At 49.9% G+C, this 26,018-nt stretch overlaps 1 protein-coding gene across 1 annotated transcript in view; it reads left to right on the top strand.

Annotated features, from left to right (window-relative positions):
* The window catches only part of LOC131815781 (protoheme IX farnesyltransferase, mitochondrial), a 136,930-nt gene extending 111,605 nt beyond the window's left edge, over positions 1 to 25,325 (top strand). Inside the window, exons 6-7 of the mRNA XM_059147732.1 lie at positions 10,681 to 10,913; positions 23,449 to 25,325. Of these exons, the coding sequence (XP_059003715.1) occupies positions 10,681 to 10,913; positions 23,449 to 23,855 (640 nt within the window). The 3' untranslated portion in view covers positions 23,856 to 25,325. The remainder of the gene's footprint in view (positions 1 to 10,680; positions 10,914 to 23,448) is intronic.
* Positions 25,326 to 26,018: the final 693 nt, after the last annotated feature.

The following is a 26,018-nucleotide window of genomic DNA, read 5'->3' as shown; positions in this document are numbered from 1 at the left end:
AGTATTACCCCCTAGCCTTGTTTCTTATAAACTGTGTTTTATTAACGCTTTCCAAAGACTCCTTAAAATTCTGTGACCCTCACTTTACGGAGGCAAACAAAGCCGTTTTTCGAAATAGAATCCTATAAATTAAAAAGGGGTGGGGGTGAGAAAATTAAACCATCTGGCTCAACCAAGGAAAAGGAAAAATATGGGGGTATTATGGGTGCTGGGGGTCGTGGAAGAGTTCAGGAGTTTGAGAAATACACTGAGACACAGACTTCAGTCCAGAACCACAGGCTCTGGGCCCGGACCACAGGATCTGGTCCTGGACCACAGGCTCTGGGCCTGGACCACGGGCTCCAGTCCTGAACCACAGGCTGTGTAGGACCCCCTAAACAGAAACTTGGTTTCCACGAACGGGATGAAACTGCAAGAATCTCTTCTTGAAAATCCCAGTCTTTGTGCAGTTTATCCTTAGTTTAGGCTGAATGGAGGTAGCATAACTCAGGAGGCCCCATATGCTTTGTCCTTGATGTAGAGGTCACCTTGTACTCATAGGTCAACAGTAAGGCTTATCTTTATTCGCCCCACCCCTGCCTGTCTTATCTCCCTCCTGCATTAGTAAGATTCCTTCAGCTGGTTTTGGAAACTCATTCAGCTCAGACCTGCTTTGTTTTCTTCCTTGGGAGGAAAAAAAAAAACCATTTCTTAATATAATGCTGCAGCCCCACTCCTGAATGTAGTTATGCCGAACATTCGTGCTTATTCTTGAATTTCTCTTAAACACCTTTTTAAAGGATTTATTTATTCATTTATTTATTTATTTATTTATTTATTTGAGAGAGAGAGAGAGTGCACGCAGGGGGCCAGAAGGTGGAGGGAAAGGGGGAGAGAGAACCTCAAGCAGACTCCCCACTGAGCACAGAGCCCATCATGGGGCTTAGTCCCATGACCCTGAGATCGTGACCTGAGCCAAATTCAAGTCAGACGCTCAACTGACTGAGCCACCCAGGTGCTCTTAAACGTGTTTATAAATTTAATTTTTAGGCAGGTTACCATCATTTTATACGTAATTGGTAGCTTTTCCCAAACTGCTGTAATTAATTTTTTTTTAAGATTTATTTATTTGACAGAGATCACAAGTAGGCAGAGAGGCAGGCAGAGAGAAAGGAGGAAGCAGGCTCCCCACCAAGCAGAGAGCCCGATGTGGGACCCGATCCCAGGACCCTGAGATCACCACCCAAACTGAAGGCAGAGGCCCAACCCACTGAGCCAACCAGGCGTCTAATTTTCTCTTAAGATATATTTTGTGTCCACATTATCTTCACCTATTCCTTAAATTCTGAATTTTCGTCAGTCCTTGTGACCTCTGTAACTTGAATCTCATTCAGAAATAGAAAATTCTGGAATAAGATACTGGGGAGACATTTTCAAAACAGTTACCTGTAGAGACTTCCCCCCAGAAACTCAGGTCAGAGCTCCAATGTGGGATTTGTACAGGAAATTAAAGCTAAATTGGCTTGCTATGATTAAGCTTTGGGGTTTTCTTTTGTTTTTTAAAGAAGGAGATTTTATTTTGTAATTTAAAAACCATTTATTCTGGAAGAATGATCAAGAAGTATGAAATTAATTTTTATGTAAATCAATTACCTACAGAGCTGCTTAAGTATAAAGCCTTCTTGACTTAACGTAATGTTTCACGGACCTCTCCGACACATGTCTTAGAACACATCTCTCCAGTAAGCTATTTCAAAGTCAAGTCATTTAAATTACGCTTATTAAGTGCGGTAAAATAGTCAACAAATTAAAGCGTGTATATTTTTTCCTCATTTGTTCCCAGTTTCTACAGAAAATTCCAGTTCAAAACTGCCACTAAGGACTGGTGTCTACTGAACAAAGAAATACAGTATTTTAAAGGAAGAATAAATAATTCATAGAAATGTACACACAGATTCTCCTCCTCTAGTCTGTTGTTTCTTTTCGGAAGTAGCCTTGGGCAGGAGAGGCAGAAGGAGAGGACCCCCTGTGCATTGATGCTCAGTAGAAAGATATCTCAATTTGAAATGTAATTCAGTTTTGGATATGAGTTTGGGAATAAATCATCATTCACCTCTCGGCGTGAGCCATGAACCTGTTTGCCTGCGTGAATGAAAATGAAAAAATCGTTTTAGTTCAATGGCTAGATCCTTTTTCTGCCGCCGTCCTACCTCCCCCATAGTGCTGTTTTCTTTCTTCATCCGTTTATTCCCTTTTATTGAAAATCAGAAATTGTTCGCGATACCGCCACACACCGTTCGTACGATTTGCTGAGCTTTCCCACGTCAGGTGCCTCTGGTGACGACCGTTCACAGAGCTGCGGATCTCTTCTCCTTCATAAAGGCCATGGCAGTGTTGCAGGTACACAAGAGCACCAACGTTTGAAGGGGGGAAGAAATGTCTTCCATGTGATCCATTTAGTGTTTCCTGAGGCTGGTTTATTTTATCTTTATTTTTATAATTTGATACAGTAGAGTTCGATTCTTAAGGTTGTTGAAAATAAAAATAGTTTTGCCATTCTGATTATTATTAGAAAATGCTACACAGGGCACCTGGGTGGCTCAGTGGGTTAAATGTCTGCCTTCGGCTCGGGTCAGGATCGCAGGGTCCTGGGATTGAGTCCCAGATCCGGTTCCATGCAGCAGTGAGCCTGCTTCTCCCTCTGCTCCTCCCCCCACTCATGCTCACTCTCTCTCGCTTAAAAATAAATAAGTAAAACCTTTTTAAAAAACAAAAGAAAATGCCACCAACCATCATACCTTTATAACTTAAAATCGAGATGAAATTCTTGAGTCTATATACTTCTGTTTTCGTATTCTAATGTATATCCATGTGTCTTGGTAAGTTTGAAGAAATTAAATCAGGGGGAACAATTGACTGCAAATTTATCAACCCCTACCTCAGTTCTGCCTCCTTTCTATTTAGATAATGCCGTCTCATCTTGCCAGTTCTTTGGGTAGCAGGTGTTACGGTTTGAGAATTCATCATACTCGCTTCTGTTTAACGTCCGCCTTCCTTTTGAGGCTAAGCTTCGCCGTCTGTTTTGTTCACTGCTGTATACCCGCACTTAGCATAGTGGCTGACTGTACCAGCAGTGAGAGGAATCGTAATAAACGCACGAGAGACCACGTGCACCCGGGGCGCTCATTTGGTGAGCACAGTTCCTGCTTTTAATTTTTAACCCTGAAATACTTCCCATTCTGCAGATGAAGAAACTAAGACGAACAGGGTAAATAATTTGCTCAAGATCATACAGCTCCCAGGGCGCCTGGTTGGCTTAGTGGGTTAAAGCCTCTGCCTTTGGCTCAGGTCATGATCCCAGGATTCTGGGATCAAGCCCCGCATCCGGCTCTCTGCTCAGCAGGAAACCTGCTTCCTCCTCTCTCTCTGCCTGCCTCTCTGCCTAGTTGTGATCTGGCTGTCAAATAAATGAATAAAATCTTTTTAAAAAAAGAGAGAGAGAGAGGGAAATGGGCGACCTATCCAGGCCAGCTGCAGTCACCCCCGGAGGCAGGGTGGAGAAGGAGGCCTGTAGGTTCAGCCTCAGTTGGTCGTCTTGGCCAGATGTAGACCAAATGGGACCAGCACTGCACTGGTAATGGCATAGTGGGGAATCTCAGGCTTTGGCATGCCTCTGGGTCACCTGGATCCCTAACAAATCCCTAGGTGACGCTGATGCGGGGGTGGGTCTGGGGACCACACTCCGACAGAACCCCAGGCCCCACCAGGGAGAGTTAGCTCAGCACAGGGAATCCCAAGGAAGCCTGCCTGGCCTTTCTTCCCATTTTGCTTCTAGAAATCAGGCCTCAGGGCAGCACGTCAATGGAAGCCACCTGCTACGGATTTAGATGATAAGAGGAGCAAAAGGACTAATGGGGAAAAAATGTTTAAGAAAAAAATTTAAGCAAAATTTTAAATAGTAAATGATAAAAAGAGAAATAACTGGGTAGAGTGTGTGTGTGTTTCTCTCTCTCTCTCTCCCCCCAGGTTTGGGATACTTTCCAAGAACCATCCAGAAGTAGGAGAGAGCAGATGGGTAGATGGGGGTTTTTTTTTGATCAAGGGCTGAGCACTATGATTAGTAGGAAGAGTATATTGAGTTGTTGACCTAAAATAACAAGAAGTCAATCTTCAACAAAATTAGCCTTCAAGTCTTTGAGATGTAGCTCGGACTTTTATGTGTACTAAGGCAGAAAATCATAGTTGTGTTTAACCGAGATGAGCAGGGAACACACTTAACGAATCCTTTTCTGCACCAGAAATAGATCTCTTTATTAAAACGACTAAATTTAAGCCACTTTAATATCACCATGATTGTTAAAGATTTCACTTCAAATCAGACTTTAAAAAATAGCCGGGAGGCCACTTGGGACACAGTCTTTTCATCCCAGAACCATCATTGTGGATAATGCCCTTCCTGCCGGCCGTGCTGGCCTGGCTAGCCATTCTTTTCCTCAAAAAATGCCTAACACCAACTTCTCCCGTGAGGGGAGCCAAGGTTTGTCTGTCTTCACTGGTCCTCCACAGCAGACTGAGGGGTCCTTGTCAAAAGCACATCTGATCATTTTCTCCCCCTATTGAAAAAGCAGAGAAAACTTTTTTGACCCTGCATTTGCCCAGAGGCGATGTGCAGATAGATGTTTCAGCAAGGCCCTCCCCTGCCCCTTGGGCTGCGCCTCCTGCCTGAGACACTCCCTCCCATCTTGCCAGGCCCTCTCCCGCCCACCCAGCACTTCTTGCTGGAATCCTTCCCTGCCCACCCCCAATACCCGCACGCCATCCATTAGTGGTCCCAGAGTGACAATCCGCTTAACTGTCTCACTTCATCTAAGTGCCCCCAGGACAAAGACCGCGGCTGTCTTGCCCCCCAGCTTGTATCCTCTGTCCATGGTTCGTTGTGTTTTGTGTTTTGTTTTGTTTTGTTTTAGAATATAGTGCTTCCCACTGTTTTCATCTCAGGAAATGCAATAGGAAATTAGGCTATTTCTACAATGGGGTAAACCGAAGGGGCTTTTAAAGATTTATTTTATTTTACTTATTTATTTGACAGAGAGAGATCACAAGTAGGCAGGGAGGCAGGCAGATAAAGAGAGAGGGAAGCAGGCTCCCTGCTGAGCAGAGAGCCCCATTCGGGGCTCGATCCCAGGACCCTGAGATCATGACCTGAGCCAAAGGCAGCGGCTTAACCCATTGAGCCACCCAGGCGCCCCCAAAGGAGCTTTTAAACCCATAGGAAGTGGCTCCCAGCAGAAGGCAACAGCCTTTACTCCAGTCGCCTCTGAGCCTCAGCAAACCCAAGAAATCAGAGTCAGTAAACCGAATTACAGCAGCATGCCCCCACATATCAGTTGAATTAAATAAGCGAGCCAACAAATAAGTCCGAGTGTAGATCCTATTTCCAAGTTACTTTATCTGTATAGTTGGCCCTTGAATGACCCAAGTTGGAACTGTGCAGGTCCACATATATGCAGATTTTTTTTTCCCAGTAAATCTCTTAGAAAAATTTTTGGGAATCTGCAACAATTTATGAAAAAAAACAGACAAACTGCATAGCACAGAAATTTCAAAAAAGTTTAAATGGTATGTCATCAATGCGGACATAGATGTAAGACACTAGTCTACTTTGTCAAATGCTATCATAAATATACACACATCTATTATACAAAGTTAAAATGTATCAAAACTTATACACAGAAGTGTTTGCAGAGTGTGCATGGTGCTGTTTGAGTGGAGAGAAAGGTAAACAAATGTAAAAGATGCAGAATCGAATCATAAATAAAATTAACATCATAATTTCGTAACTGCCTCCTGTTGCCCTTGTAGTGAGCTCACATGTCACCACCATCCCCTTAAAATGCCGCGCGCGTGTGGTGCTGATCATCTCTGCACGAGCAGTTCATGTCTCCAGCAAATTGGGTATCATAGTACAAAGGAGTCTCTTGCAGTTCTTATTATCAGTAGTTAAGTTTGGGGGGAGTCGAAAGTTATACGTGCATTTTCTCTTTTTTTATTTTTATTTGTTTTTGGAGAGAGTGTGTGCACGGGTGGTAGGGGAAGGGGCAGAGGGAGAGAGAATCTCAAGCAGGTCCACACCCCGCATGGAGCCCAACTCGGGGCTCGATCTCACAACCCTGAGACCAAAATCAAGAATCAAACACTTGACCCACTGAGCCACCCAAGCGCCCACGGATTGGATCTACAACTGTACACTGGGGTCAGCACCCCATCCCTCTCACTGTCTGAAGGTGATCTGAGTCTAGGTTTCTCATCTGCGAAATGGGAATAATCCTGTCCAAATAAACGTGTTTTCCTTTGAGAGGGCGCCTGGGTGGCTCAGTGGGTTAAAGCCTCTGCCTTCAGCTCAGGTCATGATCCCAGGGTCCTGAGATCGAGCCCTACATCGATCAGTTCTCTTCTCAGCAGGGAGCCTGCTTCCTCCTCTCTCTCTCCCTCTGCCTGCCTCTCTGCCTACTTGTGATCTCTGTCTGTCAAATAAATAAATAAAATCTTTGGGAAAAAAAAAAAAACATGTTTTACTTTGTTATGTTTTTGTTTTTAACACCATACCCAGTGTTGATACGGTTTCTAGAAATAGGCTTTCTCATGAACTGCTGGTGGGAGTGTGAGCTAGTCCAAACCCTCCCGGGGGTATAGTATAGACTGGCGATACCAGTCCATTCCCTAAAAATGTGCCTGTCATCTGGCTTAGCTATCTCATGTGTGGGAATTTATTCTGGGAATTTATCCTAATCAGAACTGTGAACAATAGCTATCTATAAGATACTTATTCCCATGTTATTTCTCATTTCTTTTTTTTTTTTTTTAAGATTTTATTTATTTATTTGAGAGAGCATGAGAGGAGAGAGGTCAGTGGGAGAAGCAGACTTCCTGCCGAGCAGGGAGCCAGATGTGGGAGCCTATCCTAGGACTCCAGGATCATGACCTGAGCTGAAGGCAGTCGCTTAACCAACGGAACCACCCAGGCGCCCCTTTTGCTCCTTTCAAAAAGGAGAAAAATATGATGTGTCCAGAAGGGGTATGTTGATTGAACTAATCGTGGTATATCCCAAGGATATACCACATAGGCCACTATTAGCTATTGATGGTACAAAAGAATTCCGAGTCGCACAGGGCAATTTTTTTTTTTTTTAAGATTTTTTCTTTATTTATCTGACAGAGATCACAAGTAGGCAGAGAGGCAGGCAGAGAGAGAGGAGGAAGCAGGCTCCCTGCAGAGCAGAGAGCCCGAGGTGAGGCTCGATCCCAGGACCCTGGGATCATGACCTGAGCCAAAGGCAGAGGCTTAACCAACTGAGCCACCCAGGTGCCCCGCACAGGGCAATTTTTAAGATATATTGAAATAAAGTAAGGAACCAAACGACAGTTCAGTATGTCCTGTTATGTTTAAAATAGAGATATCATTGAAAAAAAAGGCAAAGAAGATAGAAATCAGCGTGTTTCACTGAGGAGAATTTCCTAATTTTCTGGAAAGAACAGGTATTACTTCTATAGTAGAGGTTTGAGGAAAACAAAATCACCACAGGAAAATAAACTTCACAAAGTTTGCAGTCGGAGCACCTTTGCCCATAATGTGAGAAAACTGGGAAGTTCACGGATTCAGGCCTCCTTGTACCAGGAGGAAAAACGTGACTCTTGAGCCTCCAGGTACTGGGATGGTCGCAGCAAATAGCCTCCTTTTTGCTTATGTCGCTTGTCACTCTCCCCAATTTCCATCCATGCCCCTGAGCACACAGACTGAAACACCAAAATTAAGCCTCGTGATTTTCTAGGATGCCCACAAAGGTCAGAAACTAAACTTCCATGTGAAATTGCCTATCTCAATAAATTAAATTCATGTGTGCTTTTCTAAAAGGGCTTTTCATAACACTAATACCTTTGAATCCAACTGGCTTCCACAGACCCAGGAGAAGGAGCGAACAACCTTCTTTTTTTTTTTTTAAACACAAGGTCCAATTCAGGAAAAATAAAAATGTTTATGAGCCACATTTTTCTGCCACCCAAAATAAAACTCCCTTTTTACAGTCACATAGGAAAAAAACAAAAAATAAAAACAAACAAACAACCCCCCCCCCCCGTTCTTATAAGCTATAAACGACCTTATTGCAAGAAGGACAAGAGTTGTAACATTTTCACTGCTTTTTGGCCATTTTTTTATGGGCATAGGGGAGATGTAACAGCACAGAGCCATCTTGTGATTTTTCATCTGGAGAATGGGGCCAGTTAGTGTGGTCATGGGCTTTCTATGGCAGGAGCACAGGCACTAGTAGGAGTTGTCAGGAAACGCAAGCCAGGATGAAAGTTCTAGGGGGCCCAGTGACTGCCGTGCAAACGAGGGATCCCATACTCCCAAAGAGGTAGCCAGGAAGCCGGGTGGAAATTCCCCATCTCTATGGAGCATGCATGAACAAGCACTTTTGCAACAATGTATCAGTTTATATTCCCTCCTGCTTCAAAACCCCCCCTTTCAGGGCGCCTGGGTGGCTCATTCCATTAAGGGGTAAGTATCTGCCTTCTGCTCAGATCATGAATTCAGGGTCCTGGGAATTCAGGGTCCTGGGATCGAGCCCCCACATCTGGCTCCCTGCTCAGTGGGGAGTCTGCTTCTCCCTCTCCCTCTGCCTGCCATTTCCCCTACTTGTGCTCTATCTCTGTCAAATAAATAAAATCTTTAAAAAACAGGGGCGCCTGGGTGGCTCAGTGGGTTAAGCCGCTGCCTTCGGCTCAGGTCATGATCTTAGGGTCCTGGGATCGAGTCCTGCATCGGGCTTTCTGCTCAGCAGGGAGCCTGCTTCCCTCTCTCTCTCTCTCTCTGCCTGCCTCTCCATCTACTTGTGATTTCTCTCTGTCAAATAAAAATAAAAAACAAAACTCCCCCTCTGCAGGGGTCCATCTTTAGGGGTGGTGACCACAGGATCCGATCTGATCGAGTGGAATCACTGAGCCCCATGCAGTTGCCTGGGAGGCGGAATTATGGCCTCCAAAAGGAGAAGGCAAGCTTGAGGGACCTCCTCAGGTTTCTTAAGAAGGAATAAATAAGGGTGCCTGGGTGGCTCAGTTGGTTAAGTGTCTGAATCTTAATCTCAGCTCAGATCTTGATCTCAGGGTCGAGAGATGGAGTCCCTCGTCTGGTTTGACAGCATTGGTCGTAGAACCTACTTAAAAAAAGAAGAAACAAATGTGCATATAACCAGGAATGTATAGATCCAATTAATCTACACTCTCAAAAAGTTTTTCACAAGATGCCACACAAAGTCCATCTTAAAAATTGAGCTCTGGGGGGCACCTGGGTGGCTCAGTCTATTGAGCAACTGCCTTTGGCTCAGGTCATGGTCCTGGAATCGAGTCCTGCAAGGGACTCGTTGCTCTGCGGGGAGTCTGCTTCTCTTCTGCCACTCCCCCTGCCTGTACTCTCTGGCTCTATCTATTTGTTAAATTAAAATAAATAAAATCTCAAAAAATAAAAGAAAAAGTGGGCTCTGATGGGAATCGGTCTTAGATTCACTGCCAGTGGAGAGTTGTGTTTGACCGTTTTCACTGCATGCATGACCTCGTAGGACTCCCCATGAAATCCTGTGTCTGAAACCAGCTGTGGCACGGAAGGAAACTCAGCTGGGAGTGCCGTGTCACTGGGGAGTGGCCCCCTGGTGTTTCACTGTTGGCACCGCACTGGTCCCATGCTGAGCCTGTCATTCATTACAGATAGATACACCCAGACATACGGTCGTTATCCATTACCGCTAATTGGGTGATTTTTTTTTTTAAGATTTATTTATTTATTTGACAGAGAGAGAGCATGAGATCACAAGCAGGCAGACAGGCAGGCAGACAGGCAGGCAGAGAGAGGAAGGGAAGTAGACTCCCTGCTGAGCAGAGAGCCTGATGCGGGCCTCAATCCCAGGACCCTGATCATGACCTGAAGGCAGAGGCTTTAACCCACTGAGCCACCCAGGTGCCCCATGTTTTTAAATAAAGTATAAATACACGGGGGCAGAAGGGCTTCCAGAATTAAGACACTCGTTTCTGCCAAATGGTACAGTATTGTGGTGCGGGTGGTTTATCTGTGGCTGCCACGTCCCCCACACTAACTGTAAAACGGGAACCGTGTGGAGCACGTGGGTGGCTCAGTCGGTTAAGCATCTGATCCCAGGGCCTGGGAATCAAGTCCCACGTGGGGCTCCCTGATCAGCAGGAGCCTCCTTCTCCCTCTCCCTCTGCCCCTCCCCTGGCTTGTGCTCTCTCTTGCTCACTCTCTCTCTCAAATAAATAAATAAAACCTCAAAAACAAAAACAGAACCCTGTGTCAAGCAAGCCCTGGTCTGCGGGGAGGAGCAGTCCACCGTGTCTGCCGCACAGATGAGCAGGTGCCGCCCAGCATCCCACAGCCAGGAAGGGGCTCAGCACATGTGCGAACCCCGGGCCCTTCCTTCCCAGCTGGCAGGTGTCAGAGGAGCGGCCAGAACCCTCCTGATTTTAGGTGTGGCAGAGCCGGTGCCGCATTCCCTGGAGGAAGGCAGCCCGCTCGCCTCTGGGTCAGCCGCAGGACAGGTGCATGGGCCGCTCCTACAGCTCGGGCCGCGCGCGTGCGCCACGTGCTTAGCCAGGCTGGACAGTGATGGGTCTGTGTCTGCCGCTCTTTTTCAGCCCGCTGCTCGCTGTGACCTTCGCCACTTGCTGCGCCGTCCCGGGGATCGCCCTCCTGACCTGGGGGGTGAACCCCCTCACGGGAGCCTTGGGGGCCTTCAACATTTTTCTGTACACTTGCTGCTACACCCCGCTGAAGAGGATCAGCATCGCCAACACCTGGGTGGGCGCCGTGGTCGGGGCCGTGCCGCCTGTCATGGGCTGGACCGCGGCTACCGGCAGCCTGGACGCAGGTGAGTGTCTGGCGTCTGACGGGTCCCCTTCTGCCCACTGGCCCCCCGCCGGGGTGCGGAGGCCACGCCTACCCTAAACCCGAGTCTGTGCTGGTCCATCGCCGGCAGTCCCTGTTCTCTCGGCAAGCGGGCGGATGCGGCGGTCTGAAATACTGGCGATGCAGAGCGGAAGGGAGGCCTCGTCTGGCTTTCAGGCCAGCCTGTGCTTTCCGGGGCAGGGAACGTCTAGGGGGGAGACTGAGGGAGAAGCAGTGACTGCACAGGTGGAATGAAAAGCACATCCCTAAAAGTCACGGATCCACTTGGGGCTGATGAGTCCTTTGGGGTGTCCCACATTGTGGGGACCCGGCCTCTAGCATTGCTCTCCAAGCAGATGCTCCCCCGCGGGCCGCCCCCTGCCTCCTCTCTCCACTCCCACACAGCCAGGATATTCCCTCCCACCCCCTGGCGAAGGAGCAGCCCTATTTTCATTAGTTTCTAAATTTATTTTTATATGATTTGTTTAAATTGTTCATGGGGTCTACAGTAAAACCATTGAAACACATCTACTTTTTGGTGGCATGTCACCATGAAATTTGTGGGGTGAATAGCTCATTTTTACCATGTGTAAGGGAAGCCTCACAGTCTAATTAGCCAGGTAATTAGTGTTTTTGACCAACACTTAGGAAGGAAGTGGTGAGGTTTCCTGCAATATATGTAAGTACATATTTTTCACATGAGAGATCAAAAGGCAGTTGACCATAAACCATTGCCCCGTGAGCCACATTTCTGAAGCTTTTCATAAAAGCCTTTACACTGTGACTTGGCAAGCTTACAAAGGCGATTACACCTTTAGCATGATCGTCTCTTAGAATGGTTTTAATATCGTGTAAATGTTGGGGTTTCACGAATCTACAAATAAATTATTCTAGAACGGACATGCTCATTCACTCCGTGATAAAACCCCAAGCCAGAATCTCATCCATGTGGGAGCCGAGGCAGCACAGTGGGGTCGGGCCAGTGATCTCTGGAGCAGGGGTGCCCAAGTTCGGAGCCCAGCTCCACTTCTCATTAGCCATGCACGTTTTGGAACGTTCTAGACTTCTTTATGCTACTGTCTCCTCCTCTCCCACGTGGTCCCTTCTCATGGAGTTGCCATGAGGATTAAGTGAGTAATTATTAAGTATTCTTTGTTTGTACAGTAGATTGATACAGATCGAGAAAGGTCATGAGATTTTATTGATTTGCAGACTTTGAGCAGTTTGTAACTGTTAGGAGGCTTGGTGGGAAAGACTGCTGGTCCTTAGTGATGGCTGTCTTGGGCGAGGGTGGAAAGCATGGGAAGCATGGGTCTGATATCCCTAGACTAGATGGTGTCCAAGTTTCCCCCCTCGTTTGCAATTTATAATTCAAGAGCACGCCTGCCTACTGCCAAATTTCTGGTTGGATTCCTCCTCCTAGTTCTGCCTGGAGCCCCAGTCTGAACCCAGATGTCTGTCTCCCCTCCTGTACCTCTCCAGAACTCTCTAGTGATTGCCCAGACATCCGAGGTAGAGCCCCTGAAAGTGATCCCCATTTGCAGTGATGTGGTGCCCCAAGTCACCTGCCTATGTGACGGACACTGCCCCACACCTTGCCATGACTGCCGGAACCTTAACCAGGCTCCTCAAACCCAGCCTAAAGGAACTAGGCCCCCAAAACAACCTTATCTCTCTGAGAACCCCCAGACAGATTCACGGCTGGGGCCAAGTATGACAGCCCTGGGGGCCAGTGTCACTGGAGATAGGTGGCAGCAGTCTGGTCCACGGCCACACAGAACTTGGTCACCTCCATCGGTCACCTAGATTCTTGCTGAGTGTTCGAAGCCTTTGTTGTCTTCCCAGGCCAGTCCCTCGGGCAGGATTTTGAGCCTCAGCACATGTTGGCTAGAATGCATCCCCAGAGGCTAGAGAAAGAAAACTTTGCAGACGTCTTCCTGCTTAGGAGTACACATTCAGGCAGGTGTCCTTAGTGTTCAGGGACAGTGTGGATTTGGCTAAACTGCTAACAGTCATATTTAAAATAAAATTCTTTTTTAAATTGGGGATATGATCTTTCTGTACTCCAAATGCAGTCGTTTGTATACAAATTCCTTAGTGAGGGACAGCTGAGGGCCAGAGTTAGGTTGCAGGGTAAAAGTGCATGTTTATCTTGAAAAATGAGACCCCCATCACCTACCTGAACTCACCCTGACATCAGGCAGAGCCGTCTGAAACAGATCGGTGTTCCCACAGAGTCAAATCCTAGAGCCTCATGGCAGGGCACCCAAGTACAGCTTGGTTTACTGCCCCCTACCCCCCCGAATTCTAACTCACCCCCCGGGTCCAGTCCTACACCTGAAGTCTTGTCAGATTTACAGAGTGTTACTTTACATAATGCTTTAAACTGCTTCAAAAAAAAAAAAAAAAAAAAGTTCAAAACATTAATTTGCTAGAGCAAACTTGAGATAAGCAGCAAATCTTTGATTAAAGTTGAATGAATGAATCAATCAATCAGCCAGTGAATAAATACCTTCCATTTTACAGCTGACAGAACTAGGTTAATCCCAGGTCAGTTGCCAAATATTTTCGGAACCTCAGCTATGTGCCAGAGCCTATAAAGGAGGAAGTGATCCAGAGGAATAAGGTAGAATCTGAGGGAGTGTAGTTTCAACATTGATATCGCTGGGATTTTTAGACACTGGGTTGAATAAGATTACATATACGTATGTTTGGTCACTTTCTAGAACTGTACCATCCATTAGGACACCCCCTCGCCACATGTGGCTATTTAAATTTCAGTGTAAACTCAGTAAACTTAACCACTGAGTTCTTCAGTCCAGGAGCTGTCTTTTAGCTGCTCACAGCCACACATGGCCAGGAGCTGCCGCACTGATGGCACAGAGGGTGGGCACTTCCCTCCTTGCGGAAAGTTCCCGGGTCGGTTCTGCCGAGAAGGACACACGGATGCCCTGATGGGACCTGTGTGTTCCATCTTCCCTGGGAATTCATGCTTTAAACACTAGGGCATCATCTCCCCCGATTCTAAAGCAGTGGTTCTCAAATGGGAGGACACCTCAGAATCACCGGGCAGGCTTGCTAAAACCCAGATTCCCGGAGCCCGAGAACTTGCATTTCTAGCAAGCGGCTGGATGATGCCAGTGCCCCTGGTCCGGGGGCCACTTTAAGAACCACCAGCCTGCAAAGACAGAGCCAGAGAGAGCTCTAGCTGTCAGGGTATCTTGGAAATACCTAACGATTTGGGCAGCTGGTATTGTCTGAGACGCACTCACGGGGTCATCTCTGTCACCACAGAGGTTAGGGCTCTCGTCGGGCTCTCGGCTTGAAGCCCCCTTCTGAGACAAAAGTGGCCCCAAATATTTCCCATCTGTGGCATCTCCAAATCATTTTGTCTTTGACCCTCCCAAGAGTGATCACGACGGGAGATGCGTATGAACAGAAAGTCTTTGAAGCCCTCCCCTGAACGGCAGTGAAAGGAAGGGGAGAAGATGGAGAAGAGGCAGGGAGACCACCCACTCACCTCATCAGCCTGCTTCCTCATGCCGGTGTCAGGGAGGACCTGCTTCTGTGCTGGGCACTGAAGCCTTTAGCGAAAGGCACTGATGAGCAATGAGTGCAGGTTTAAGCAAGATAGCAGCAGGGCCCGGAGTTTGGGACCATCTAACAGTGTACTGTAGGCGGGTTGTCTCCCTGGTGTTGGAAAGCAGTACTTCGCTGAGCCCTCCTTCTTGGTCCTAAGCCTGTGTGCCTTCTGCCTCCTCCTGCCCCATCTCTAGCAGGCCTCTACCTGTCCTGGGCCTGGCCTCCACCCTCCCGCCCTCCCTAGCCAAATTTCGCCCCTCCAGTATTTAATGAAGCATCTGTCGGGTCTCCTTTGAAAGTGCAGCTTGAGGCATATGGGCGGTGGAAACCCTACAGCTTCTAGGCCTGTCTAGTTGAGAAGAAAGATGAAAAAAAATAAATAGCCCTGGAAAACACTTTGCATCCCAGACGGCCGCAGACAGCTTGCAGAGTAAGGAAATGTTCATGTTCCAAAGTACTTTTCCCCCTTCTCAGCATCTAGATCATTTTGTGGTTTCTGAGGTGGCCGCAAGGGCCAATTAGGACCTCCAGAGGGTCTGAGCACTGAAGAGAAGGATTACGCTGCCTCCCATCCTCCATTCGAGACCGAAAACCTAAAATAAGCCTAAGGACATCCCATAGGATTCTGGTTGCCCCCCCACACACAACTACTTTGTTATTTCTTCATCAGATAGCGCAGAAAGCATGTCATTGTTCTAGCTGTCCCTGGGGGCATGGGTGCAGAGCAAGAGCACCTGCTCAGCCCTATAGGTACCCCAGCATCTAGAGAGGGGGGGCTGGAATTGGGGTGGGAGGGAGCCAAACAGATCGGCGGATGGAAACCGGGAAAGCTACACACTGCGAGTTCTTCGTATCTGCACTTTCCCATATGATGCTCTTCTAGTTGGAAACAGCTAGCTTTGCACAAACAGCCTGGGGTGGGGTTTTTGTCCCCAGCCGGACACCCTGTGTTGTCACACCCTGGGCCCCAGCTCAGAAACGCCCGTTTGTGGCCAGCAGGTCCATAAAGGTAATCATGATCATGGGACTGTACCTGGGTCCCATTTCCTTCTAGCACGCAGGGTTAGGCCTTTTCTCCCACCTGCCTAATTACTTTGCCTTCTTTTTTTCTTTTTTAAGCTGAACCACTATTCCCAAAAAACAGTGAAAATGCTTACAAGCAAAAAATAAAAATAAAAAACACACCAGGAAGGCCAACCAAGAGGGCCGTTTTCTGGCCCCGGGTGTGGCCAGGACAACAGTGAGAGAAGTGACCTTTGAGGGGCCCCGGGGAAGGGGTCGCTGGCAGATAAAGTGCGTGAGGGCAGCAGACAGCCCAGCTTTGGAGCGGGCCTGGAGCCATAGGCATTAGGCTTCTCAACAGTGTTTACCTCCAGGGAGGAACTTTAGTTTATCTTGGAGGCCTCGCGGTAAAGTACTTCCCCTTCCTCCTTGCCGAAGCTCCCCGGGCTCGCTCTCTCTCTCTTCCTCTCTCTCCCCATGGCCCCCACTGCTTTAAGAAGGCTCTGATTCTCTTTGGTCATTGTCTCCCAATCGGACCCAATCCCAGGTCTTGGAAGTTTGTGGAACGAGGGAGGGTGACAGTCGTGTTTGTAATTCAGATGTTGTTGTGCGGTAAACATTAATTATGTCAGCCCACATTCAGTTACAAATGAGGACTCAAGGGCCCTTATCAGCAAGTGACGTTTGGCAGATGGATGGTTTTAGTAACAAAAAAGAGAAGGAGGGTTTTTTTAGCCTCAGCTGGTAAACTACAAAATGTTAAATACTGTTTCACTCTATTTACCTCCTCTATTCCAAGATGAGAAAAGAGAATAGAACAGAGGGAATGTTCCATTCACTCACTCATTCAACAAATATTTATCAAGACCTTCCTAAGTACCTGCCTCTGTTGAACCCAAGCACCTTGAAAGATTCCCTTTAGAGCCCCGGTTCAGTTTGAAATGAAACTTGAAAGTGAGCGTCTGTGTTCATTCTCTGGGAGATTCGTTTTCCGTAACTAGCCTCCGAGGGTTGCATTAATTAAGACAAATGATATTTTTAAAGACAGGGTGAACAAGGAAGAGCTTCCTGGGAATATTAGCAAACCAAACAATACTAGAGCCCTTATTCTCTTCGCAGACAAAACCCACAAAAGGCTGAGAAAGAACATCCTAGAAACATGGTGCTAGACCCAAGACTGACAGCGGTATAATTGGAGGCCGCCTTTGGTCCGCCCCAGAAAGCGCACCGGGAGCTGACCAGCTGATCACAGCTTTTAGGGGCCTGGCCCTTGCCTTCCTGAGGGAAATGATAATGCCTAGGAAGGGCAGCCTCTAGTAGACATGGTGTCTGGCACTGGATGCACGTTTAGTCACTGCTCCTCAGGGAACATACTAGTATTCAGATAAGAGAGACGGAAATGCCCTCAGATGGGAGCTGCGGGAGTGCAGAGCGCTGGGATTTCTTAGAGAACCTGCAGAGATGCCCCCAACTAAACTTCCCTAGAGGGAAATAAGAGGGGGGGGCACTTGTTCCAGAGTCAGAGCTCTGTGCCTCCTCTGCCTCGGTCTCCCTGCAGATGGAAGCCTCGGGTGACTCTGGGGGCACAGGGATGGTGGGCGGTGCGTGATACGGTGAGGGAGGGAGAGTGCCTGGGCCCCTGCTCCCTGGGCCTCTTCGTCATTCCTGAGTCACTTCCAAAGAATTCCAGGGCAAGCTGTCACTGCCCACTCTGGTCCCTGTTTTCAGAGGACCCGCGGTCTTGCCTTTTATCAGTGCGCAGCTGATCACCCGGCCCCACACCCGCTCTCCTTTATGGCCAGCACCGTGGAAGTCTATCGCACAGTGGAAGCTGACCTGTTTCACAGGCCCCTTTGTGTTCGCCCTCAAAGGGAAGGCTTTGGAGTCTGTGACCATGAAGTTTGGGTTTGGCTCTGCTCCCCCAGCCATGCCCCAGTTTACATACCCGTGTACCCCGAGAGCACAAATACAACCAGTCGGGGAACAGACCGGCTACCAAGGGCCACACTTGGAGGGAGCCTGTTGTACTGGGGAGGGCAGACCCCCGCAGCTCAGCACCAAGGTTCACTAAAGCTGTTTCTTTGTCTTTTTCAAGGCCATGGGTGGGCAGAGAATGACAGTGAATGGGGTTTGGGGTCGATGCAGGAAGGGGTTGGTTGAATGTGCGCCCACCAGGGACAGAGGAAGCAAACCATTGAACCCCATTCCAAAAGGAATTTTGATTTGGGAGGGCACTCACAGGGACTCAGAACTCCAACTTGAAGATTTTTGTCTCCATCCTCTCGGGAAACCATGTGGCTGCAATGGCCTTGGCTTTGTTTGCCAACAAAATGATGGGTGAACGCCATGGCCAAGTGTTTCCTGACCTGAGCAGAGGTGGCGGTGGTTGAGATCTCCGACCCCCTCCCCCGGCCCGTCGGTTGGAATGATGTAAAAATGATTGATAGATGTTTTGAGAGGCTTTAAAAACGCATGTATTTGCAACGGGCCACTAGGAAGACATTGGTTAGCCTTGCCTCACCTAATATTAATATGACCCCCTAATCGGAGCAAGGCGGCATGAGACATGGCTTCCCTCCAGCTCTGCACACACACGCAGTACAATAGATGGGCTGGTCTCCATTTTTGTATATGGAAGAAAAGAAAGCAGGCCACGGACACACCCGGGTATCCTCTGGTGTCGCCTCTGAGCTGAGATTGTGGCATTGTGAGCCCAGGAAGTTGCTTCCCTCTGGAGAACCATACCCCCCAGATACACCTGTCTATCTCCCAGATTTCTGGTATTTCCTGTATTCATAGATCGACAAATCTTTGCCTCAAAGACCGGAAGCAGACATGTCTTCCGGATATGATTAAACCACGTACGTGCACAGCTTCTACAGCGATGGGGAGGGAAATGAGAAAACACAGTGAAAAGGAGCAGAAGAGGCACAGTTTGTGTGAGCAGACTGGGGACTCAGAAACCATCTTTAGATCCCAGTTCACCAATCACTTCTTCCAGGAAGCCTTCCCTGACTTCTCTAAGGCTGACTTGGGTCTTCCTCCTCAGGGTTCCCCACAAGCTCTCCACCCAAGGTGACCCTTCAGAGGCCATCCTCCTGTTTTAAGCTGTCTGCCTCCCTGGCCAGACTCCAGCTGAGGGCCCTCGAGCACACACTGCACCTCTCATCACATAGCAGGTCCCAGGGACAGCAGACTGCTCTGGGTTGGGGGGGCGGGGGGGGGGGGCGAGGCTGAGCCCAGGCCTTTGAGTCCGTGAACTGAGTGCTCTGTGTTTACCCCACAAGGAAGGTGGGTTCCACCACAGCCCCCGGACTAATCCAAGTCTTCCTGTTCCGGTTCACCTTATCTTGATGAAGAGAGCAATTTGTTTTACATCTTTTGTAGGAGCCCAGGCAGTTGTGGCCCATCAAGTAGAACCGTGTGGGGGTGGTGGTTTTCTGATTACAATCCATTAAGGCTAAGCTGTGATTTCTAAAGCTCTTTCATTTGTGACATGAGCCAAACCCACACCCAATTTCCTCTCGCGTAGAAGGCAGCATGCTACTCTTATGAAAATGATTTTTTTAATTATGTTATTTTAAGCAGAAGCATAACCGAAAATGCAGATTGAGCAAAACAGAATACTCCAGTTGGCACACAAAAAAGAGGGCTTTTGAGAAAGGCAAGCAAGAGCCCACACTGGGGCCTGGATCATTTTAACCCTTTCCAGCCTGGTTTCCTGATGAAGTTGGCTTTTTCCCAGCTCTGTTCAATACAACAGCAGAAGGGCTACTGGGCCCTGGCTTCCCCAGTTGCCCTCCCCTGGGAGACCTCCCCTGGTCTGAGCCCTCACTGACATCCCGTCTCTTGGCAGGACATGTCTCAGCCTTGTCCGCCCCCTCCTCCCGCCCCCACCCTGGTTGTCATCACTGCGGCCCATTATCTGTTCAGACCCTTTGGGTACGAAGCCGGTCCCGAACAGCGGACGGGTTGCTCCCAGTACCTCATGCTCAAGACCTCAGAGTGCCCCAAGGCCCTGAGAATCTAACAGCGCCCCCTTTCCTGGTCCTTTTCCATCAGGACACGGAGGAGAAGTCCAATCTTCCCCTTTTGTCCTTTCCAGTTCCCCAGGGGCACTCACTGTCAAGACAGAGACTGTCCCTAATGGAAACAAACTTTTTTTTAAAGGTCCTGAGACACCCCCCCCCCCCAATAAATGGCAGATGGAGATTCTCCTTCCATCAAGCCCTTTCTCTGCCCGGTAACATCAGCATTTGAATTGGCACCCGGCAGTCCGCTGTTACCAGACTGTTACCAGTCTGAGTCCTCGTGGGGCCGCATCCCTTCCAAGAGAAGGGGCTGGTATGTGTGAATACCTCTGTGGAGGCCCGTTAAGGAATCTCTTCATCCGTAGGAGGAGAGTGATGTCACTCACTGGAAGGTGGTCGTGAGCAGGAGTGACTGTATAATTCCTCCACCCAAGGCCTGGCATGGGACCGCCACAAGGCATTTAACTGGGATGTCTTGCCAGAACCCCAAACTCAGAATGGCCCCAAATAGAGCTCTCCGTACCTCCACCATGAGCACGCTCCCCTGTGTGTTCCCCACCTGAGTATAAGGACTATGGCTTATACTATGGCTCCTATGAGGTGGCCCAGCGGTGAGCTTTCCACTTAAAGTTGGGGCAGGAAGCCCGTGCTGCCTTTGGGAAGGCCTTCCCTGAGCCGACTGGTGTTACCTTTGCTTGAACTAAAATATAGACGTATCAGGTTATTAATAGACAGGCTTAAAAGGGATCAGAGGGACTTGGCAGCAACCTTGCCCTCACAGGGATGCGTGCATCGAGTCTTGGTTATTTGGTAATCGTGGAAGGCTGTAAAGGAACTGACGGCCTTCTGGAACCCACGAGACACGGCCCCGGAATCTGAAAGCCGGCTCCGGGCCTCCGCAGTCTGCACCCACGTGAGCCCTACTTGATACGCTCCAGCTGCCTGACATGCTGAACTCAGAAATGGGCACACGTCTGCCCCGAATGATAGGAGCAAAAGTCATCACTCTGTCTGTGGGGTGACGAGAAAGCCTGCCCCTATTGTCGCTGCACAGCCCACACTGTGGAGGAATACAGATCAGAGATGAAAAGAGAGGCTCCTTCCCTCTGATCCTCCTCGGCGTGGACGCCACAGGCCCCTGCAGGACCTTGGAAGCCCCAGCCTGGATTCTGAATTATTGAAACTGCCTGGTCGCCTGCTGAGTTCTGTTTTAGCAGTAGTGCGCCCCAACCCCCCCTTCTCTGAATGTTCCCACAGACGAGGGGCTTAAAAGATCCTCATTACCTGAAATAGGACCGTGGTTACAAATTTGCAGCCTCTGCGGGCCAGTGCTGGCCGGGGTAGGTAACACAGCAGGTTAGGGAGCTCTCAGGTCCCCCAGGAGGCACTCGGAGGTCAGGAGCAAGGGATCCAGGCAGAGCATCCCAGAGAAGGGAGAAAGGGGGAGGAGAAGAATCCTAATAGGCCTGTGGTTCACAAATCAGTGCTAGAAAACAGCCACCTCGGGTGGCTTTTAGTAAGCCTGCCTTTGTGCACGTGGGCTCCCGCTGTGCGTGTGATGACCCTTTACTGCAGTGGCATCGAGCACTTTCTATATTCTCCTCCAGGGATGCAAAGGAGAACGAACATTCCCTTCAGGAATTTGCATTCAAGCAGAAAACAGAGAAGCACGCAATGAGGAGACACCAGGGTTTGCCCAGTGGTAGACGCAAGTATGAGTAGCTTCCAGACACACGTCCTAGCTCAGACCCTTCCTTACGATTCCTTGGTTGCCATCTGGACGTCCCAAGGGCGTGTCAGGCTGAACACATTCGAGGTCACACATGCGTGGTCCTCCCCCTGTTTGTCATCTCAAGGAATGGCCTCTCCATGGAGCCCCTCTTGATACTTCCCTCTCCTTCCCCGCCTTATTTCACACTCGCTCCCTGTCACTTGGCCTCCCCAAGGAAGGCCTCTCAGGTCCAACCTGCTGTTCCCACCTTGATACCAGCTCCTGTCACCTCTCATCTCAGCCCCTGACCAGGGCTCCCCTACCTGCTCGGGGCCCTTCCAGTGTGTTCTTTCACAGATTGGTCAAGAAACACCACGGCCCTTTCCTCGCCCCGCCCCCCCCAAGTGCAGGCCCCTATGTGCGTGCACACCGGGTGCACACGTGCGCACACACACACGCTTAAACATGTTACCATCTCTCCATGGCTCTCTGTTGCGTTTACGATCAAACCAGTACTTGGCAAAGTTGGGGGTGGTGCGTCACAACCGCCCCTCCAGCCACACTTGCTCCCTTTTTTGACTTTGATACATTTTTTAAATTATCATACAGGCCAACTGGCCTTTTTTTTCTTTCAATAGACAGCTCTGTGAACCCTAACACATGTTCTCATCTCCTTTTAGACGAGATCGGGCGCGTTCAGGGTTTTATGGCCGTAGACTCTCATCTCCTTTTAATACCTGTCTACACCATGCTCCTTCTTGCCCCTTTGTGACGACCTCTCTGTCTGCCAGCCTGCAGGGGACCAGGTCACTCTGCTCAGCTCCCACAGAGCTCAGCTCCGATCTCCCTTCCTCAGAGATGTCTCCTCTGCCCACCTCAACTGGGTCGTGTTCTGTGCCCTCGTGGCACAAATTTTTCCTGCACAGCTGTTGCGTGGTGAGGTAGATTCACTAGTGTGGCTCTTGATCTAACTCCTGGCTGGTGAACCCCCCCACACCCCAGGAGGGGCACGTGTGGATTTGTACTTGCCATCCTATCCCCTGTAGTGCTTGCCACTTAGTAGTAGGTGCTCGGCAAACACTGCCATGTGAGTAAATGGGCAGGGAGTAAACACTTCCATGCATGAGCAACTGGGCAGAGAGGTGCTCAGCAAACACTTCTGTGCCTGAGTAACTGGGCAGGGAGTTGCCTGCATAGGAATGAGCAGCCCTGTAGTCAGGACTTGGGGGAGGCAGCTTAGTGTGGTAGGGGAGCCAGTCTCCACATCAGACAGACTCACTCTGAATCCCTCCCTTAACCTCTTTTTGTAGAATTTAACATCCTCTGAGCTTCTTGGCTCACTTCCTGAGCATAAAACCTAACAGCCTGTAGGCAAGAGTAAATGAGCTAAACTACATGGAAGTCTCAGTCTTACTAGGTGCATGCATCTCGCCTTTGTGGGCGAGGGGAGGCCCTGCTCCAGACAGAGGGGCTCGATGCTGCTCCAGACCCTAATACATCCCTGGTGAAAACCCGCAAAGCCGACAAGTTCTCGTTCTGCTCGGGGACCGTGGCCCTTCCTGCCGCTCCGCTGATTGAACGCTGCTGTCTGAATGCCTCCTGCTTGCCGCGGGGTGCAGGCGCTGTGCAATGTGCCCGACCCCAGCCCCAGAAGCCCTGGCGGTCCACGGTGGAACAGTCAGGACGCAGACAAAAGCCGCGATGCCGAGCGTGGGCCCGGCGCTGCGTTTAGTACCTAGTACCGTCCTTGGGAGTAGGGAGCAGCCAGCTCCCCCCGGAGGAGGGGGGGGGGTGGTCCTTGTCTGGGTGGCTGGGCCAGCTTGGGACGTGGCCCTCCGCCTCCCCCAAGCGCCTCGCTGGGGGAGGCCAGGAGAGCTGAAGCCCTCACTCGACCCCCCACCCCGGGCCCGTGCAGGGGTTTCTCCGGTCGCCGCAATGCAGTGGGCGCTGCGTGGACGGGAGCCCCGGGTGCTCAGGTCCTGGGGTGGGGAGGAGCGGGCGTACTGAGAAAGCCGGGGGGTCTTGGAGAGGGCGCACCTGCCCTCCCCTGGGCTTGCCTCCAGACAAGCTGAGGCGAGAACCCAGACTGGCAGGTGGTGGTGGCAGGGCGGGGCCGGCAAGGCCTGCGGCGCCGGGGAGCGCTGCCCCTGTGCCCTCTGACCACACCCCTCTTCTCGTCCACCCGCGCACAGGAGCCTTTCTCCTGGGAGGGATCCTCTACTCGTGGCAGTTCCCCCACTTCAACGCGCTGAGCTGGGGCCTCCGCGAAGACTACTCCCGCGGCGGCTACTGCATGATGTCGGTCACGCACCCGGCCCTGTGCCGGCGCGTCGCGCTGCGCCACTGCCTGGCCCTGATCGCACTGTCCGCCGCCGCGCCCGCGCTCCAGGTCACCACGTGGGCCTTCCCCGTCGTCTCGCTGCCGATCAACCTGTACATTTCCTACCTCGGCTTCCGGTTCTACACCGACGCGGACCGGAAGAGCTCCCGGAAGCTGTTCTTCTGCAGCCTGTGGCACCTGCCCTTGCTCCTGCTGCTCCTGCTCACCTGCAAGCGGCCCCCGGGCGCGGGCGGGGCCGCGGGGGAGCCTCGGGGTTAAGACCCCCGAGGGCACGCAGGGAAAAAAAAAAAAAAACAGGAGCAAAAAACGCGGATGGGGAGACGCACTCTTTTCTGCACCCTTTGCGGTGAGACAAGACCATCTTGGTAATTCTGGAGCCCCAGAAGGGAAATTGCTGGGTTTTCGTACGAGGTCGTACAGAGATTTGGTGCTCAGCGATCACCCAACGATTTTTTTTTTCCCATAGTAACGTCCGAAATGCTCCCCAAATAAATAGGTTGACTCAGGTGATGAATACAAAGAGAATCTTGTTCTCTTGAAGGGTCTTTATGTATTTCTTTCTCCAACACCCATGTTGTTTTTCTTCTTCCTCCTGTGGATGTACAAGGGCACCTCTTCCTTCTCGGGCCACACACACGCACACGCACACACGCCCCACCTGGCCAGCCGAGGTGGCCAGATGCCCAGGGAGCACTAGGACTGCGTCTGCGGTCCTGCGTCCTCAGGAGTCTGGAGGGCCGCGTCCCTGGGAGGCTGTGCGCACCGCCGGCCCTCCCTGTGAGTGAGCCCGGGGCCCGGACTCTGGCTTTCTCACGTGTATTCCCAACCGCATATCCCCCCAAACAATAACAGAATACCAAGGGTGCGCTGCTGCCCGACTCCGGAAAGGAGAATTCCAAACGGTTGCCTAGGGGATCTCGGACAGGACTGCCAGCCCCGGGCCCACCCCCATTACGAAACGGAATCAAAGGCACCTTTATAGTTGGCTTGAAATACAGGAGGTGTCTGAAGCGTTTCCTTCTGGAAGGGTGCGCCAGAATTCCCACCAGCAGTCCGTCTGCCTCTGACCCCTTACTGTCCCCCTCTGGCCTCTGCTGTCCACCAGAGCAGGGAAATCCGGAAAAAAGGTGAGCTGGCCCAGCCAGCCACAGAGCTCATGTTCTTGTCCCTTTAGTGAAAAACCACATTTCTCTCCGGGTACCATCTGAATCCAGGAAGTAGCCCCATATGTCCAATGGCCGCAAGAGCCAGAGGCTTGGGCTGGACTCCTCTTGGGGATTCGTGCAGTTCCGGGAGTTGTGTGAGTTCACCTGTAGCCAGGTGTGGCCTCAGTCACCTGTGGTTCCATCCATCCGTCCCTCACATGCACCACTAGTCCACTGTCAAATCCCACTTCCTGTAAGGTCTTGATGCTTAACGGTATTTGCTTTACTCCGTCTCCTGGGGCGCTGCTGCCCTGTAGGAATTCATTTTGGGGAGTTTAAGCAACATTCAGATGGTCCCTGCAATATGCCTGTTCTCAGACATTTCTAAAGCGTTAGATACCATCTGACCCCTGTTTCTACTTATCTGCAATATTACCTCTTGGCTGTATCCCGGTTCTTGACTGTGGGGAACATGGCATAGGAATGTGTGCAAAGAACATCAACACCTTGTTGCAGCCTTCAGATTTGTGAAATGCCTCCATTCTCTTTTCCTGCTGCAATAAACCGGTATGTAAAAACAGAAGCGTGTGTGAGGTCCTTTCTTTAATCACCTTGTATGGTGACTCACTTTTATGAGCCAGCAAATGATTAGAACACATCAGTATTTCTGTGTCAAGGCGGTAGAAGTGAACACACTGGGGGGCAGGGGGGGTGTTAGTTTTTTTTGTTTTGTTTTGTTGTTTGTTTTGTTTTGCTTTGTTTGTTTGTTTGTTTGTTTTTTAAGTAGGGGAGAGAGACAGCAGACTTCCTGCCCAGCACAGATCCTGACTCGGGGCTCGATCTCAAGACCCTAACCTGAGCTGATACCAAGAGTCAGATGCTTAACCAACTGAGCCACTCAGGAACCCCCAAACCTGATTTGTAATACTTGTATACTCCAAAGAATAAGAGCATAATTATTAAGCATCATGATTATTAAGAAGAAAAGCCATGACCGACCTGCCCTCACCCTCCCTTCGGTTTGGAATCCCCCAGTCGCTTCTTTCCTTCCAAACCAGCACAGATTTCTGCCTCCTAGGCCTCTCATTCGCCTGCTTGGAAAATACCAATGACTTGCATACCGTCCCCGTTGGGCAAATGAAGTTGCAGCTTTTCAGTGCTCAGACCCAGTTTTCTCTCCGGGTATCTCCAATGTGAAGCCACCTTGGGGATTTTCCACCATGCCTCAGACCTCCCTGCGGACACCCTGTTCTCAGATGACTCCTCCACCTCCCCA

This window comes from Mustela lutreola, chromosome 15 (assembly GCF_030435805.1).
Source record: "Mustela lutreola isolate mMusLut2 chromosome 15, mMusLut2.pri, whole genome shotgun sequence".
In the NCBI taxonomy this organism is placed as follows: domain Eukaryota; kingdom Metazoa; phylum Chordata; class Mammalia; order Carnivora; family Mustelidae; genus Mustela; species Mustela lutreola.
Note: the sequence above shows the minus strand (reverse complement) of the source record. Positions and strands in the feature narration are given on the sequence as shown.